The sequence below is a fragment of the Artemia sp. Qi Xiang Cuo genome, chromosome 15 (assembly GCF_049724085.1).
Source record: "Artemia sp. Qi Xiang Cuo chromosome 15, ASM4972408v1, whole genome shotgun sequence".
In the NCBI taxonomy this organism is placed as follows: domain Eukaryota; kingdom Metazoa; phylum Arthropoda; class Branchiopoda; order Anostraca; family Artemiidae; genus Artemia; species Artemia sp. Qi Xiang Cuo.
Window position 1 is genome coordinate 20,058,869 of NC_142808.1, and position 20,425 is coordinate 20,079,293.

Below are 20,425 nucleotides of genomic sequence, written 5' to 3' on the forward strand. Positions count from 1 at the left end.
TGGCGCTGCCGATCTCTGTTTAATGTCCCTTCAGCTTGGAATTGCAATGAGTGGGTTGACAACCATTGTCTGGTTTTGCAGACTCCTCATGTTTAGCTTCCCCCAGTGTTGGCTCGACTTTGGCTGAGCTTACAGTCATGCCACTGACCCCCCCCCCCCGTTTCATACCAAATAACCAGTGACACTAGAAACCGAACCCCTCATAACCTCAAATAACCTCACGGACACCCCCAAATAACCTCACGGACAAAGGATTTCAAGCCTAACATGCTAACCACTTGGCTAGAACAGATTGTAGCATTCGGTAACCTCTTCAACGGCTTCATTTTATCAGTCCTTGCACAGTTTAATTAATCGACTTTTACCATTAAATTTGTATTTAATCTGTATATATATAATATATATATATATATATATATATATATATATATATATATATATATATATATATATATATATATATATATATATATATATATATATATATATATATATATATATATATAAACATTTTGCCGTGAATGTCCGAAATCTGGTTAATTTTTGAAATTCCTTTTTCTCTACCTTAGTTCTACCCTAGGATATATGGATGGATGATAGACAAAATCTGACAACAAGTGAAAATCACATCATTTCTTATACAATTCTGGAAAACGCTTATGCCAGCTTTGCCGCCTCTCACTCAATTCAATTCAATCATTTATAACCCACAACTACAAGGGAATAAGTAGTACAAGTGGTGTATAAACATAATAATAAAAAGAAAACAAAAAAGAGCATCAAGAAAACAAGAAATAACTATAAAAGACTATGGTCAGGGCCAATTTTACAAAATGCATCTGCAGAAAGCTTTTTGTGTAGGTCACTGTGCTTTTGAGAATTCTTTTGAAAGATTTTTTTCAATTTCAAAAATGAAGATGCGAAAAAAGGTTATTTTTGAAATCTAGGGGGTATTTTTTTGTTTGTTTTGTATTTTTATGAAAATATTAATTTGCATACCAACAATGAAAATACTAAGTCGTTGTAGCCCTTCCCCCCTTCCGCCATTAGCCACCCCTGCTTTTTGGAATTACTTCGTTTTTTATTGTCATTCGTTTTACTCGCTTAGATAAAAAAAAGGAATTGGATATGCTGAAAGGCAGATATAGTTATTCTGAAATAGCATTTCCTGTGACGGGAAAATTTAGCCAGAAGTTAGCTTGCTTGACACTGCACGTAGAAATAAAGAAATAAAAATCAGGCTATATGCGTTTATCCGTTATATCCGTAACATGGAATTTTTTAACTAGATACCGATTTCTAGTCCATGGCGACAGAGAAAGAAGAAATTTGTAAAATTTGAAGTATGTAACTTTAATCTTTTTCAAATGCTTTAGCTTAAGAACAGAATGAACAACCGAAAAATAAAGTACAGAATGATCAGAAAAAGTCGAAAACAAGCGCCCAAGAGCTCTTCTGTTATATTTTCCACGGTTTGCTACAATTTTTGAATTACTGAACTAAATTTGTCTTACTGCATCGGCAACAATCTGTTTATGGAAAAGAGCTAGAGAATTAGAAACAGTAATACCAAGCCACCGAAAGGAAGAGACAGAAAGTACAGAAAATTCATTACATACCAGAGAAGTAGACGAAGACAGATTATAATATAAGAATTCACACTTGTCAACATTCAGGGATAGACCAATCTTTAGGAAAGACTGAGAAACTAAAGAAACCATCGCAGAAAGAGCAGATTTAGTACGACTAATCAACAGAATGTCACCAGCATAGGCAATGTAAGAAATAAAAGTAGATTCAGAAATATAAGTGCCTGAGATCTTTTCCAGAACAGTAGAAATACAAATTTTGAATGTGTCAAAGCATTCATAACTTCACAACGCGATATAGGCAGAACAAAGCGCTGACTTAGAAATCTAGGGACAATCCTAACAAGCGCTTCACCGTACTTTCTTGGAACAGAATAATTCAAAACGGAGAATATCTTCAAATAATTTGCATGCCAAGAACTTGATGTAATAGCATCACTGCTCATATCAGAACCGTCAGTTTTACTTTAATTAATTACTTTCCTCCATTCTTAAGGCGAAGATGGAAAATCAAGCCCACGCTATCGAACACTTTTCAGATACTTCTTGAATTATAATTTAGTTTTCTGTTTAATAAGAAAAAAATTACCAGACCTAGGCCGACCACATTCTGTCCAAAATTTAGCTTTATTTTTACAGGCCTTAAGGTTAGGGTCAAGTGACCAAAGAGGCTTTTGAGTATTCTTTCGGATTTGCTTTACTGGGACAGAATTTTTTCAGCTTCTTTCATATCGGAGAGGATAGAATGATAATATCGGTCTACTTTATATTTAGCATAAATAAAATTCTGGCTACACTGCAGAAGCTGAAACGGAACATAAATCGTACGTAGAAGTGAAGCCAATGTTGTAAGATAAACTGAAAAATTCGCATTTTTCCAATCAGGCTTATAAAACCATTTAGAACGTATACCACGACTCGTAGATATACTCCCAGAACAAACTGCAGGCATTGATAAACAAAAAGACAGCAGAAGGTGATCAAGATCTTGCTCGTCAAAATGAACTGTAACTGGCGAGCAGACAAGAACTGCAGAACAAATAACGTGACCAATGTATGATTTGCTACTTGAATGGTGAATATACGTATAATCATGGGACTTCCGAACAATTTTATAAGCCGGAAGAGAATCAAGAAGCTGATCATTCCTTACATTATCAGAAACCAGATCGGTATTAAATCACCAGCAATGACAAAATGCAACCCGTGATCCGATATCTTTTGAATTAAAGTTTAAGTCCATTTTACAAGCACAAGAGAACTTCTGAATGGAACGATAATTATATGACAGATACACATTAATTAATACAATATTTCCAAGACGCACAGCAAGAAAAGTGAGTTCTGATATTTAAAACTCAGACTACCTGTCTTGGCTTTGTCTCTAATTGGCCAGTGGCTTGATGGCAACTTGATTAATTCAAAAATCAACTTTGCAAGTCAGCTTTTTGAGTCTTATGCAAGCTATGATGGTAAAAGTTAAAGTTCGGTTAGGTTAGGTTACGTTAGGTTGAATTTGGTTCTTAGTATCAGAAATGGGTTAAAAACCTAAGCTAACCTCACCTAACCAAACCTAATCTAACCTAACCTGTTATCATCAAACCTTTCATTAAATATAAAAAGTTGACTGGCAACATTGACTAAATCCAAGCAGAAAATCGAATTTATTAACATATGGAGATTTTTAAGTTTCCATGCTTTTTTGTAGTTTATGTTACTGGTTATCCAAAATTGTTGGTTGATGCAAATTTTCTTTCTATTTCGTCATGGAGTAAATATTAATTTGTTCATTTGCTCTGCAGGAAAGACCTGGCGTTTTCCCGTGTTTCTCACTTGTACAACCCATGGAATGAAGGAAAAAATGTTAAAATCGGACGAGATGGTCAAGTAAGTCATTTTGACTTTATTCTTGATTTATTTTTGAACGGTGGCTATTATTCTGTTTTGAATTTAGTAGGGGGTAGGGGGAACTGAAGTGAGCAGTTCTGTATTTGGATAATTCCAATGTCATAGTGGGCTCTTTTAATGGTTCTTGTAGCCGGATGTTCTGGAGTTCGCGACAGGAACTTCTTTGCACCTTAAGATTTTTTTAGGGATTCTTTGATGCTTCAAATATTGTGTTTAATTTTCTTTCAGGCTTTTTTTTTTTTTTTTTTTTTTTTTTTTTTTTTTTTTTTTTTTTTTTTAATACTTCCCTGACCAAATAACAGGTTTTCTCGAATCATTTAGCTAATCATTTTGGTCAGGTAACACTTCTGTTTTCACAATCAAATACAAAATTGTTAGCCAACATTGTTAGTTCACTACTAATACTACTACTAACCCCTCACCGTAGCGCCAAGCCACCTGAGGCCAACACAGCTACGCACGCTCCTCCTTCATCCTAATCTATTCAAAGTCTCCCGATTTACAGCCTCCCAGGAAGTTTCCATTTTCGTTAAATTATTCTTTACGACATCTTCCCACCCCAACCGCGGACGACCTGCTTTCTGTTTAGACCTAGACGGTTAGCCGAAAAGGACGATCTTTGGTAATCTGTCATCCTTCATCCACAGAACATGCCCTAGCCAGGTGGATCTTTCTTCCATTATAGCCATAGAAAGCGGGATTGAACCACACTTTTTGTACCCAAAACAATCCGTAGGCAGTTTCTTTGGAAAACATCTAGCAAATCTTCCTCCGTTTTTTGGAGTGCCCATACTTCAGAACAATATTTGTCCACTGTCAACACTGTAGCTACATTATTCTACTCTTGGTTCGCAGACTTATCTTTCTATTCTTCCAAACTTTTTTCAACTGTAAAAAAAAGACACCGTGAGCCTTGGCTATTTTACTTCTAACATCTTCACTGCTCCCACCGTCTTTACTAATAATACTACCAAGGTAAGTGAAGCTATCCTGTTGATCGATCCTTTCGCTACCCAACGTCACCTTTCATCTTCACTTATTCCTAGTATTAGCGAACCAGTGCAGGACAGAGATCAACACATCTTCTTAGCCGGATTAGAAACGGACAGCAACCGGACCTTCAGTTGAATGGAGGTTTTTTGCAATCCTTGGCCCATTTTGGTCACAACATGCTTTTCAACACTTGGCGATGCATATCTATCAACAAAAGTCGAAATCCTGCACAGACAGTCACAAGCCTATTACCTCTGCCTCATTATATATTCTTGCCTACAAATATTATTGCTACTACGGGGGCAACCCATAGCAGATAAATTAGCAAGGAAGAGTTTTTCATTCCGAAATGCCCTCCAAAACAAACCAACCCCAGAACAATTATCCCCTAGTCAGAATCCCATGCGAATGATGTGTCGTTTACTCAGCTATAATTTTCTTGAGGGGTGCCATTCCACAAATAGGAATAGAGTTGAACGCAAGGTCCCCAGTCTTGCGGGTACCCTGACAGGTAATGGATAGGATATGGATGTGGCACTAGACCCGTTAAGTCAAAACCGGTGGTGCTGATTCAAATCTAGTGCGACAACCACTCGGCTAGGACGACACAATAAGCCTACAGGTACCCCGACAGGATTGAGGCAGCCCTTTGCCAAGGCCGTTGTCCATAGATCTGGATCTTACGCCCTGTTGCAGTTGTCCTCCTATAGAGGATCCTCTCACGATGGTATTTTGCGTCACCATGCAATTTAACCCATTGCTGGGGAAATCGTGTAACTCGCTGTTACAGGACGTGTCAATACGCCGTTGGGTCCTGCTGAGTGTACGTTCGAGGGGTCTTCTTCTTCCTCCGCCTCTATTTACAGCCCCCGGGCGAGGGTGCCCCAGTTTCTGTTCTGTACTCCCAGGGACGAGATACCTCCTTGGTCCACGCCTCCTATAGAGGTACCCAACATGTTAGTTGGGCTTTTCCTATCCGCCACTTGGAAACCCACTGTATGGCCTGGAGTAGGCTCCTACTGAGCAGTAGACCTCAGCTCTACTAAGTAGACTCAGAGCTTTTGGAATTTAAAATGCCAAATGCTAATATTTGCAGCTAGTTAAAAATTTCAAAATTGCAAAAAAATAAAATCCCAAAAAATACAGTTTATCACTCTTAAAAGGCAATTCGAATCATTTATAATAATAAACTATCATTTTCTTTTTAGCTTATTTCCTCAAATGACAGCTGTGGGTTAGAAAATCTTCAAATTACACAAAAAGATTTCTAAATTAAAAGTCCTAAATGAAATTTCAAGCTATCTATTGCAACAGCTTATCTTACCTTTAGACTTATCTTTTCAAGTCACATCTGCGAATTAAAAAATATGTAAAATAGTCCAAATATGTATTCCAAAATGTCCCAATTTTAAGAAAACTAGAACTAAAAAGATTGCCGAAACGATACCTTTTCATTGGATAATCCGACTGAATACTTCAAGACTTAAAATGATGTAACAGATATTCAGAAATGATAAGACTTATTTAAAATTCATCTTCAATAGGAATAATTAATTATTTTTTTCTAATTAATTTTTAAGTAATAATTTTGTTCTAATTATTTTTACCATTGATACAACTATATATATACTTAGAGAAAACCAATTTCAGAGACAGGACAGCCGTCTTGAGTTATCTGTAGTTTCAAATATTTTTATTCATTATGTACAGGCACAATTTTGATCGTTTTATTTTTCATGTTCCCAAAAAATCTTATTATTTTTAAAAATACCTTATTATTATTATACATTACCTTGCACAGCTCCATCACGATCTTAATACCTTATAATATTTTGAAAAGAAGAACTTTTAAATAGACCTGTATCATGAATTAAGAATGAGGACTAAATATACCCAAAATTCAAATTTATCCTTTAATAATATATAATATATAAAATATCAAAAATATATAATATAATATATAAAATAAATACCCAAATTTATCTTCAATGATAGTAAATTCTTGTTAATACGAGCATGTTTATTTAGAGGAAAATAATCCTGGAGATAGGACAAGACTCTTTGTACTCTTTAGTTTCAATTACCTTTTTGGCGAATTAAATTCAATAATTCCACTTAACTGTTCTTAAATTCCAACTGTTAAAACTAAAACTACAGTCAAAGATATTGCTTCGAAATGGCATTTCAAACTATTTATTAAAAATCTATATTTTCCCTACATTCGCTCTCGATATAACTTTTCAAGCCACCGTTAAAATTGTTTTTCCCCTTTTTTTTTCTTTTTTTTTCCTACTTACACTCTGTATCAGAAACTAATTGGTGACATTATTCGAGCTTTTTTTCTGGAACTCGCCGTAACATAGTTCTACAACGCTCATTAAACAGCTCAGAAGAAATCAAGTTAAAATCCTGCTATGTATTAATGCTTGTAGAAAAACCTATCTGTTAACAAATTTTACTATGCACACAATCATCAGCTGGAAGAATCTAGATGGTGTTCTAAATTCTTCATCACAATCATCAGCTGGGAATCTAGATGGTGTTCTAAATTCTTCGTTCGTTCTAAAATCAACAGTCGACCAGTGGCGGTTTTGGCCTCTCTTGCACCCACGGCAAAATCTTGACATGGACCAGAGTAAGAAAATATATTAGAGAAAACTCAAGCTTACAGATTAAAAAAAAAAGAAGTCAATGGGCATGCGATTCAGGGCTTCCCAAAAGTGGACATGCGATTGGATAAACCTTAAGTAGCTTACACGGCACTTCAATTCGATTGGCTGGCGTAAAGCACCGTAGATATAGAAGCTTAATTAAAGATGACCCAATTCTAAACTATGAAATTTATGACAAGATTTTTAGTTTCCTCTTTTGATTTTTGAAACGATTTTCATTAGCGCAGATTTTAATATGGCATTGTGAGATTAGAAATATATTGTGACTAGGATTGCCACAGTTAGTAATATAGTACTAGATCTGGTAATATCAACAGAGCTAATTTAAAATTCCAAATCCCTGTGCCTGAACAGCCAAAATATCCAACCTAAAACCATGTTTTTTGAGTTTTTTTATTTGATTACAAGTTAATGTGGAAACTACCGACGGAGATAACTATATCTCTAACTTTATCCCGTTGGAGATAACTATATTTCAAAACCCACTGCATCATCTAAACCAAACAAAATCTCAACCAAAAGAAATGCCGAAACGAGACTGGCCTATGGCTTACTCTGTTCTTGTTGGAAATAAATTCCAATCACTTCGACTATTCAGGAATGGCTAAGGGAAAGGTTTGAAGGGCAGTTAAAGATAGGTTAAAGGGAATTATGTTGTTTTGGGTTCGTTTCCTTTTACTTACTTTTATTGATTTGGTTGGAAACGAGGCAAAACTATTGCAATGCTTTTTTAGAATCGAAACTGATGGTTGACCCCGATAATGTAAGGCGCCATTCCATAGTTGATGAATTATTGAAAAATTTGAATTCCGCAGCTGTATGGTTCATTCTTGAAAGAATTTCTCATTCCTCTTTTGGTTCCTCAACTGAATAGCTTCAAAGCTGAAAAGAAAACGTGACTTAGTGACGAATTTTTGTGATGCCATGCGAAAACGATCTCAGTGCAAAATCGAGCCCAGTCAAAGCTTATTGCACTTGTTTGAACAAAATTAAGATAGACATATTTAGTAGGTATGGCTAGAGGACCAAAATTGATCTTATGCCCTTGAATGCCCATTCCTTTCATCCCTGTCAATTTCTATCAGAAATCTAGGTGTGAGGTTTCTAGTTCGAACCAAATTCACGCAAAGATTATCAGTGTGCATGGTTTGAGAGCAAGAGTGGGCGAGTGGCCTCACCGAACCCATAGCCTCTACCCCACCGCCGTATCGTAACTAAAATATACAAGAGTTCTAAATCTGTGTTATTGGAGGTACAAAGTTTATCGATAGTGCCTACAATACAGTGTTGGGTCAAGTACTCTAAAAAAGTATTTAAGTATAAGTACCAACTACTCAACCATAATTGTAATTAAGTATCAGTACTAAGTAAAGGTAAAAAGGGTAAAGAATACGGCATTGGACTTTACAGTCCCTACCGGTGGTGCTGATCTCCGTTTCTTGGCCCTACTGCCAGGAAGTGCATAGGGGGGTTGGGGGCCAACCATCCTCTGCTTTCGCACACCCTCCCTGTTTACCTTCCCCAGATTTCTCCAGGTACCCATTTAAAGCTGGGTCGACTCTGGCTGAGCTTACAGAGTCACGCCAGGTCCCAAACCAACCCTCCCAAACCCCCCTAATATAATAACCCCCCTCCCAAACCAAATAATTGAGTACACTAGTACTCGAAGTAAATTGTACTTAAGTACGGAAGTACATGGCTTGAAGGCTTTTTTTTGTTGGTTTTTAATTTTTTAAATTTTTATCCAATACCATGCACCCCCCCCCCCCAGCAACTTTTCGAAAGAAAAATAGTCAGTTTTTTTCTTCCGCTTGAAATTTGTAGGACAATAACCTTGGGTTATTGGCACATGAGAATTCTTATTTCTAAGGCTTAATACCTCTTTCAGATCTTTCCCGGAATATTCTCAATTCTACTTATAACTTGTGAAACAATTAATTTTGGGCCAATTAATGATGTGCCAATCCGCCTTGGTCCTAACAACCGTCTTATATGACTCTTTTACTAAATCTTGATATTTTCTTGTGTCTTCCTAATATTGTTCTGTCTGTAATTGTTTTCGTTTTGTTAAATTTTCTTGCGTTTTTGTAGTTTTCTGTTCGCTTTCCTTTGGTCCTTCACTTTCTTCTTTTGTGAATGGTTAAGAAATAAAATTGTTATTATTATTATTATTATTACTGTCAAGAAGACTTTGAACAAGTAATTTACGGCATTAGCTGTTACAGTCCCGGCGCTAGCACGCTATTAAGGTCCTTAATTCGGAATTAATTTCCCCTCTATCGTGGAGAGTTATTTTTAAGCAAGAATGATGAAACGTGTTCATCTTTAGGGTTAAGAAGCCACACAATTATGCTAATTGTGTGTCTTTTAGAAGTTTTTGAGACATCTAATGTTGGGAAAATTTGCCTTTATGATAGTGATAATGCAACAAGCATAAATAATGATGCAATGCAGTGTCGCAATTGTTAGCGTTTTTTTTTACATGGCAATCTCTTGGTGATATTAAGGAACCAAGTTGTTTACCATCAAATACGTAGAAAACATATACCCCGATGGGTATTATGTTTTTTTACATGTCAATCTCTTGGTGATATATAAGGAACCAAGTTGTTTACATCAAATAAGTAGAAAACATATACCCCGATGGGTATTATGTTTTTTTACATGTCAATCTCTTGGTGATATTAAGGAACCAAGTTGTTTACCATCAAATACATAGAACACATATACCCCGATGGGTATTATGTTTTTTTACATGGCAATCTCTTGGGTGATAGTAATGAACCTAGTTGTTTAACATCAAATAAGTAGAAAACATATACCCCGATGGGTATTATTTTTTTGTACATTGCAATCTCTTGGTGATATTAAAGAACCAAGTTGTTTACCATCAAATACATAGAAAACATATACCCCGATGGGTATTATGTTTTTTTACATGGCAATCTCTTGGTGATATTAAGGAACCAAGTTGTTTACCATCAAATACATAGAAAACATATACCCCGATGGGTATTATGTTTTTTTACATGGCAATCTCTTGGTGATATTAAGGAACCAAGTTGTTTACCATCAAATACATAGAAAACATATACCCCGATGGGTATTATGTTTTTTTACATGGCAATCACTTGGTGCTAGTAATGAACCAAGTTGTTTACCATCAAATAAGTAGAAAACATATACCCCGATGGGTATTATGTTTTTTTACATGGCAATCTCTTGGTGATATATAAGGAACCAAGTTGTTTACATCAAATAAATAGAAAACATATACCCCGATGGGTATTATGTTTTTAGGCAAAGTAACGTAGCCTTAGCTTTTACATGCTCTATAGATTGGGTTATGTTTTGTTTGTTTTTTTTTTTGGGGGGGGGGGGAATAGTACAACCTTGGCTAGCATAGATGTGTGTTTTAAAAGGTACTAGTGAGCAGTAGAGGACTATGGCTTGGTGTTGGGATGAGTTTTAAGTAGTCATAGTAATAGAAAGGACTAAGAGTATTTCAACCAATAATTAAAGATTACTAAAGATCTCTGCGCTTTTTAAACTAAAGCTTTAAATTAAGCTTTTATTATTTACTTAAGAAATTATTAAGATTAAGCTATTCACAGCTTATTTAATATCACTAATTAAGGTTCTTTAACTAATCCCTTTTGCGGTAATTCGATAGCATTAAATCAAAACTTACCGGTAGGTTGTCAATAAAATAAATCGATGAAGTTCAAAGAATAAAACTAAAGGCAGGGTCTGAAATCAAATTTTCCTTCTAGGAGATTGAGCCTCATGTTGGTGCTGAATTATGTCGTCTATTTGAAGAAGACAGCTCCGTGGACATGACCCCCATATTACGGAAGGCCAAGGAGGCAGCAAGAAGACCAGCTGTGCGATCCCGCCCAATATATGTTCCACCCCCTCCCAATAAGCGAGGTCGAGGTTCCCACTTCCGAGGATCTTCAAGGGGAAGGGATTTTGGGAGGTATAACTACGGATTTTTTGTGACAAGTGTCAATGACCTACTTAGGTCATTTGGTGTTAGTGCTAAGTGGCTTAATGTGATTTTACCTCCCAGGACTATGGACTTACTTTTGAAGAAATTTTCAATTTCTTGAGATTCGCCCTAAAAGGATATCTGTCCCAATAATCTTTTCTACTTTTATTTCTTCTAAAAAGGGACTTAGTTCTTACTAAACTCCAGTTTCATTGTGAAACATGAGCTTCTATATCTAGAAGATAAAAGGGACTTCTATTTATTACTTAAAAATGTGATTAGCCTAAAAACCTTAGGACTTATGTCCTTTTCAAGGATGTCTTTCTGATTCTACTTGCATCCTAGTTTGTGGTTAGCTCACATGAACTTTTTTTATGTGTCACCTCTATAGGCTGAGAAATTGATTTCTAATGTTAAGGCTTTCAAAGGAGGTAAGTACTTATTTTGGGTAGATGGTAAGTAGTTTTCAAAATAGGCTAAATAAATTTTTAAGCATTCATCAAATATTTCATGATCAAAATTATTAATTCAGTTATAAATTTAAGTGACAATAATTGAATTATGAGGTCAAGATAATAACTAAATATTGAAACTTTAGAGCATCAGGCATACGGACTTCTGGCTTGAATACGTATTTTGGTGCCTTTTTATATTTGGTTATGGTTTTAATATGTAGAAGTGTTATTACTGTAGTTGACCGAGTGAAACAAACTGGTCGAAATATGAACAGTCCTAGTGAAATTTTTCACTTGTTAATTAATTGATTAAAATTTTAAATACATGAAATAATGAAGTATTTCATATAAGTTAAAACGCCCATTATTAAAGTTACCTTTAGCGCTGTCTTCTCTGTTCTGACTGAGAAACAAAGCTGTTGGAGTAATGTCGTATACGTACCAGGAAATAGAAGAGGGAAGTCCTTTTTTCCTCCCCACGGGGAGGGGAAATTTCCCTCCCCGTAAAAAGCGAAAAATAATGATTTATAAATATGCTTCTTTCCTGCCATCAGTTTCAGTTACAAAATAAAACTGGAATGGCTCGTCATAAAAAAAAACTCTTTGAGAGCAGGATGTCTAATATATACTAGGTGCACTCTCCCGTGAAATTTCTCCTCATCCTCCTTCTCTCCCCGCCCCCACGTTGAAAATCCTGCTCCCATATGCAAAATTGAGCAGCCAAAAAGAAAGTATGACAAACAGAAATAATGAAGAAAAGAAGGAAATTTGTAATATTCAACTTACATTCCGAAATATAGGCATAATATATGGTGTAGAATATTTTACAGTATTTATTTTTGCATTTTTATTTAAACTAATTCTTTTTTTGTGTTTTTGAAAATGGAGTTATCATAGGTGGATAAGATAGAGGTTGAAGAAAATAATTTGAAAATATGAAATCAGTGGTAATTATGGAAGAGTTTTTCTATGATGGAAGTGCACAGAGATGACAGACTGGGACTAAAAAATACAAGTAATTAATTCCTGTGGACTTGGTCTAGTACCAATCAGAGACATCACTAGCCAAATGTATTGGGGGGGGGGGGGATGGAGTTTGCCGACTGGGTGATTGTTTTTATTGACTGATTTGGGTGACATAACTATTAAAATTACTAAAATACCACAGCAAATAAACTCGCACCTGTGATTTTTCTTCGGAAAAATTATATGTTAAATTCTACATTTTTGGAGATAGTAGCTTGAAACCTCCTAAGTAGGGCTCTTTAACATGCTGAATTTAATGGTGTGATTTTCGTTACGACCACTTGCCTTTTTGGATGTGTTCTCCCCATTTTCTGAAAATCAAGCTAATTTTATACAAGCTCTTGGTGTTTGATGTATAACATTAAACCGTAGTGAGCTTTTATATTTGGAATCAGCATAAATAATAAACTCTTTTGAATTTCTTTCGCTTCAATTCTTTTTGTGTGTTATTTGTTATGAAAGCTCCTTTTCTTTCTGTTTTTTTTTTTTTTTTTTTTAGTTTGGTTACTAATGGTTCGAGTCATTCCTTACTTACAGTTCGTTATGACGAACTGTTTAGTTTTACACCGTATATTTTACGTTTACTTTGGAATATTGGTAGAATTTCTATTTTTCCTTATTTTCTTCATTATTTTTATTTGTCTTAATTTCCCATTGGCTGCTCAATTTTAAATGTGTGGAGAATTTCTGTTTATGACTAAGATTTCTTAACCGTTAGGATTTTTTATAGGTCATCGAAGTTAAATTACGAAGATCATTTTTCTTATAAGAAAGTGACTAAACAATTGTATATGGAAGGCACATGGCTTTTTACTTACATGGCTCTTCAGCGCTATCTCTGATAGTAAAAATACGCAAAACATATTCCATATTTTTCAGGTAATCTATATAATACCCAACTGAAAATTGATACCTAAAATCTTACTAGCAATGTAAGAGGGATTAGTTTGTATGTGATGTCAAACCTAAAATAAACATAAATTATTATAAACGAACTGAAACTTAAAACTCTAAAACCAAAGTAATTGTCACAAATGATTTGTGTTGAGACATTTTTTAAGTCCCCTGGATCTAAATTGCAGTCCCTAAAGTGTCATTTCGGCTTTACTGAAGCTTTATTAAACCTTCAACAAACAGATATTGCAATGAACAATGAGGTCAATCTTAAAACAAATGGTTTTTTTGCCGTTCTTTTTAATTTATTTGGTTATTGTATATATTAATAGTAGTATTGCTAGGAAATAAGTTTAATTTTTAGTAACACTAGTGTGACACTACTAGTCGTGGTCTGAGTAACCATACAGTAATGTTCGATTGTATTTCAATATTAACGTTATATTTGCAACCTTCTCAGAAACCTTTAAATACCTACTTTGGTGAATTTCAAAGACTATTTGTGTTTTAGTATTAGATCTCCCTATCAGTATTATATTCATATTAACTTTTAAAAACTTTTTTTCACAAAGAGGTTTTTCAAAGAAAATTAAAGATTTATATGAAGCCAAAGATGAGCAGAAATAAAGTCAAATAATTTTTCAAACGTAAAGCTGCCATAAATCGCCATTAACAAATAAATGAAATCCAAAGCGAACAGAAATTGCAATAAATAATAGTCAAACTCAAAACGAGCAGAAACTAAGCAGTTTAGGGCTGACCCCCCCCCCTCCATGCCTTCTAAATACGAGAACATAATTTGTACCTTACTAAAAAGTAAAATCCCTATTTCAAGCTATGTGCTTTATTTCTAATAATATAAAGAAAACAAAATCACCTCTATAAACTAAGATCACTAAAAAATAAAACACTTTATTAAACTTACTCTTTTTAGCGCTAAAAGCACTAATGCCGAGGGTTTTTACAAATACGACAAAGTTAAATAACAAGTACGACAAAGTTAAATAACAAATACGACAAAGTTAAATAACAAATACGACAAAGTCGAATAACAAATACGACAACAAAAAATGAATGAATCCGCGTTACTTTTCTTAGGATTGGTTGACAATATCTCTAAGAAGTGGTAAGAAGAAATGCCGGTGGCAAGTCGTACGGTATGTCACCGGATAGAGCGTGTATCGCCTCCGGATACAGGACTAAACGGAGGCTAGCGGGGGCAGGGTCGTCCTGTGTTATTATATATATATATATAATATATATATATATATATATATATATATATATATATATATATATATATATATATATATATATATATATATATATATATATATATATATATATATATATATATATATATATATATATATATATATATATATATATATATATATATATATATATATATATATATATATATATATATATATATATATATATATATATATATATATATATAAAAACCAGCAAAGAGAATTATCTCATTAAAAAAAAAAAAAAAACAAAAAAACAAACGAGACTGCGGCCAGTGGAGAGAAAAGAAACAAAAAATGTAAAACAGCGCGGATATTTCGCCTGTATCCAAACGAAATATCCGCGTTGTTTTACATTTTTCGTTTAGAGAAAGCATTGTCGTAAAAAGTTCAAGAAGGGCTCATTCGATTGGAAATTGAAAGGGCTAGTGCCCTTTTTAATATTAAAAGTGATTGAGGGCAACTAACCCTTCTCACACGCCCACCATTTCCTCAAACACATGCAATCAAAATTTTGTGAAATCGATTTTGTTCAACATAGTTGAAAGTTCTGGAAATTAGGTCTTTGAGGATGATAACCCCCTCAGAGCCCTCAGGGCAAGGGTTGTAAGTTATGCCCTGGGTGCATGTAAGGTTTTTTATAGAAATCTTTTTAGTAGAAACTTCAAAAAGGGCTCATTTGATTGGAAATTAAAAGGACTAGTGTCCTTTTTAATAGTCGAAATTGATCGGAGAGCAACTAACCCCCCTCTCACGCCCACCATTTCCCCAAACACATCGAATCACAATTTTGAGATAATCATTTTGCTCAACATAGTTGAAAGTTCTGGAAATTATGTCCTTGAGGATGATCAAACCCCCACACCCCTCAGGGAAAGAGTTGTAAGTTATGCCCTGGGGGCATATATTTTTTTTTTTTTAAATAGCGTTGTCATAAAAAATTCAATAAGGGCTCATTCAATTAGAAATTGAAAGGGATAGTGCCTTTTTTAATAGTCGAAAGTGATTGGAGAGCAACTAACCCCCATCTCACGCCCGCCATTTCCCCAAACACATCAAATCAAAATTTTGAGATAGGTATTTTGTTCAAAGTAAATGAAAGTTCTGGAAATTAGATCTTTGAGGATGACAACCCCCTCCCCCCACAGACCTCAGGGCAAGGGTCGTAAGTTATGCCCTGGGGGCATATAAGGTTTTTATAGAAACTTCAAAAAGGGTTCATTCGATTGGAAATTAAAAGGGCTTGTGCCCTTTTTAATAGTAGAAAGTGATTGGAGGGTAACTAAACCCCCTCTCACGCCCACCATTTCCCCAAGCACATCCAATCAAAATTTGGATATAGGTATTTTGTTCAACGTAGTTTAAAGTCCTGGAAATTAGTTCTTTGAGGATGAACCCCCCTCCCCTCCCACAACCCTCAGGGCAAGGGTTGTAAGTTATGCCCTGGGGGCATATAAGGTTTTTATAGAAATTGCTGTCATAGAGACTTCAATAAGGGCTTATTCGATTGGAAATTGAAAGGACTAGTGCCCTTTTTAAATGTCGAAAGTGATCGGAGGGCAACTAACCCCCCTCTCACGCCCACCATTTCCCCAAACACATCCAATAAAAATTTTGAGATATTCATTTTGTTCAACATTGAAGGTTCTGTAAATTATGTCTTTGAGGATGACAAACCCCCCACACCCCTCAGGGCAAGGGTTGTAAGTTATGCCCTGGGGCATATAAGGTTTTTATAGATAGCGTTGTTGTTGAAACTTCAAAAATGGCTCATTCAATTGGAAATTGAAAGGGCTAGTGCCCTTTTTAAAAGTCAGAACTGATTGGAGGGCAACTAAACCCTCTCTCACGCCCATCATTTCCTCAAACACATCCAATCAAAATTTTGAGATAGCCATTTGGTTCAACGTGGTTGAAAGCTCTGGAAATTATGTCTTTGAGGATGACAGCCCTCAGGGTAAGGGTTGTAAGTCATGCCATGGGAACATATAAGGTTTTATAGAAAGGGTTGTCGTAGAAACTTCAAAAAGGGCTCAATCAGTTGGAAATTGAAGGGCTAGTTCCCTTTTTAATACTAGAAAGTGATTGGACGGCAACTAACCCCCCTCTCACGCCCACTATTTCCTCTAACCTCCAAACCTCCAATTAAAATTTTGATACAGCCATTTTGTCACCTTTTTCAACGTAGTTGAAAGTTCTGGAAATTAGGTCTTTGAGGATGATAACCCCCCCCCCCCCACACACAATCCTCAGAGTAAGGGTTGTAAGTTATGCCCTGGGGGCATATAAGGTTTTTTTTTATAGAAAATGTCGTAAAAACTTCAAAAAGGGGTAATTCAATTGGAAATTAAGAGGGCTATTGGCCTTTTTAATAGATGACAGTAATCGGAGGGACAATCACCCCCCCCCATGCCCATCATTTCCCTAAACATTTTGATATGACCATTTTGTTCAACGTAGTTGAAAGGTCTGGAAGTTATGTCTTTGAGGATGACAACCCTTCCCCTATAGCCCTCATGACAAGGGTCGTAAGTTATGCACTTCGGACATATAAGGTTTTTATAGAAAGCTTTGTCGTAGAAGCTTCAAAAAGGGCTCAATCGATTGGAAATTGAGAGGACTAGTGCCTTTTTTTATTAGTCGAAAGTGATCAGAGGGCTCATTGGATTGGTAATCAGACGCTCTAGTGCTCTTTTAAGAGTCAATTTGATCGGAGGGCAGCTACCCCCCCCCCCCCCCCAACACACACACATGATGTATTGTCCCAAAATGCATCGAATAGAAAATTTTTAGATAGCCATTCTATTTAAAATAGTATAAATATCATATAACAAGGCTTTTGGGGTTGAAACAAACTCCATAGATTAGGGGCAAGGGTTGCAAGTTATGCCCAGGGGGTATTTAAGGTTTTTTATGGAAGGGATGGTTGTTTAACTTTAGAAGAGGCTCAATATTTTTCCTGAAAAAGACCATGTCAATATAAAACGAACAGGAATTAATTAAAAAAACTTTCCACGAAATAAGTTTTTCAAAAAAAAAAGTAAAGAACTCCATTAAACCAAAAATGAACAAAGATAGAATCAAATAATCTACCAAGCATACAAGTACCAAAATAGTATCAATAAATAAATGAAACCCAAAACAAACAGAAATTAAAATCAATAACAGAGTCAAACTCAAAACGAGCGGAAATTAATATAAGTAGGGGTCTAAACCCCTATGCTTTCTAAAAGCCAGAATATAATTTGTACTTTACTGAAAAAATTCTTTTAAATGTTTTCATTTTTATAACTAAGAAATCAAAAATAAATTAAGATTTTAAGGAATAAATATCAGCATTTGTACATTAAACTGACAATGCACATTTTTTTCAGTAAGTTCATTTCAATTTTTTTTTAGTTTGACTCTGTTTTTTTCTTTAATTTTTGTTTGTTTTGGGTTTCATTTATTTATTGATACTAATTTTTTTAAAATAGCCTAGGCCAACTCACAGTTGAAAATTTTTTCACAGTTGAAAAAAGTTTTGAAGAATGGGAAATTAAGTCCTTGAACTAAGATTAGGGTATTGGAAGCCAGGTTCAATGACAGCGGTCAAGTATGGCTGTGAAACGTGGGTGCTTTGAAAGGTTGAGGAGGATTTGTTAAATGTTTTCCAGTCGAATTGTTCAAGGATAGTCTTAGGTTCTCATTTGACTGACCATATATCGTCGTGCCCAAAACCAAAGGGCGTATCTAACATTTTACAAATTTCACAAGAGAGCAAAAACAAGGTTTGTGAAGCTGTTTTTAAGAAGAGATTTTTTTCTAATGACGTAGTCGTAATGTATTTTTAGGTTCTTCACAACGAGAAATCTATTTGTGAACAGTAAAACTCTCAAAAGTTCTTAGAACACTAGAAAAACCAGATACGCCCTTTGGTTTTGGTCATTCTAAAACATTTCCTTTAGTTACGACCAACTGATTTTTGAATAAGTTTGTGTAATTTTGCTTCAAATATTAAAAAAGAGTACAATAAAGCTTCAATAAAATTATCAAAGGAAGGCACAAATTCACATTACTCTCCGTTGTCACTTTCGTCGTCAATATCACTGTCTTGTAGGACATCCTTCACGGCTTTGCCATGGGGAAGGTTTCGGTAGAATGCATGGAAGTCTGCATGGATTAGCCGTTGTTCGCACAGTGAAAGCAAGTCTTTAAATTTTGCATCACTTATTGGCAACTTTTTCTCGTAAGCTGGCATCAAGCTTAACATTGTCCCACTCTGTCCAACTGATCGTTTTACCTTGTCAACATCAATTGCCTTGTATTCCCCGCTGTAATCGTAGCCATAGAATATTTTAGCCGCATCGTCCACTGTGTAACAGAGAACTTTGATATCAAGCCACTTAACTTTTTCTCCACAATTGTTCACCTTAATGTTCTTTACGACCTGGCCAGTCAGCTTCTTTAAGTCCTTGAAGAAGGAATAATCGAGTGTTCTCACAGTATACGGGTTATTCCGCCTCGCTAAAATGCAAATGTTTTTCCATTCAACTGGAGCATTTATAGAGGTATGCCTGGAAGCTTGTTCAATGGCACTGTGCATACTATCCCCCTTTTGTTCTGTGTGCCCCTTTTCCAGATAGACGTGAGTAATCGATCTGACATGATGTAAGGTGCGGACTGCCCATAAGCACATTCCAGAAAAAAATTGATTTTGATTCTGTCCTCATCAAGAGTCAGACACAAAGTAGAAGTCAGAATGATCTTTGTCATTCGAAACAGCATCAAACACTATCGATGCAACCTCATTTGCTCCTCTTTGTCCATCTGTTTCACACCAGATATTACAAAATCCAGCGTGGCTATTCATATTGTATAGAGTTAAGTTATAACAAGCAAGCTTTTGCTTGTAGAATATAGGACCACCTGGCCTTTTCGGGGTTTCGAGAACGCGTTGAAGATCAAAATTAATAAACGTAGCCTTTTCAAAGCCCTCCTCTTCTTCTTTAATCTTCCGAACGATTTCGCTTTTCAAAGCTCGTGCTTTGGCCTTTCTTTCCTGGTGTTCTTCATACTGCTTCACATCTTTTTCTGATTTGTCTGCGAGCTGGTTATACCTAAGACAAAGTCCACACTGGTCTTTTTTAGGCCTGTGAAACCCAAGGTTGAATTTCTTGAACTGAAGACGGTAAGTTTCTAATGCAAAGGCAACTTTCTTCTCTTCCTTACATTTTTCCTTATACAGATCATACATTTTCCGCAATGAAAGATTCGCATCCAAATCGAGTTTTTTGTGCTCTTGTGACAATAGTGGCTCTCGACCGCGTGAAAAGACTTGATGTGAGCATGGATAAATCCAAGTTGTTCTGCTGTGACCCGTTTGGAATTTTTATATTTTCTTCGTTGATCAGGTTTCACAATTGATGTACTCGGTTCTTGAAACTCTGATTTCACGCACCGTCGTATAAATGTTTTTATATTCCGAAAGTTCCAAGAAAATAGTTCTTGCAAACTGGAAAGTAGTTTGTTTCGAACGGTAGACTGTAAACAAGACTGTTAGATCTTCTTGAAGAATCTGACACAGTATGTCGCTTTTTAGGAGCTTGTTTACACAACCCAGCGATGAACTGTCTTTGCTGATCGTGGTTGCCTGCCTCTT

The 20,425-nt window shown here is 35.4% G+C and overlaps 1 protein-coding gene across 1 annotated transcript in view; it reads left to right on the forward strand.

Annotated features, from left to right (window-relative positions):
* The window catches only part of Ythdc1 (YTH domain containing 1), a 74,515-nt gene that overhangs the window by 28,982 nt on the left and 25,108 nt on the right, over positions 1–20,425 (forward strand). Inside the window, exons 6-7 of the mRNA XM_089101488.1 lie at positions 3,392–3,476; positions 10,936–11,141. Coding sequence (XP_088957614.1) covers positions 3,392–3,476; positions 10,936–11,141 — 291 coding nt within the window. The remainder of the gene's footprint in view (positions 1–3,391; positions 3,477–10,935; positions 11,142–20,425) is intronic.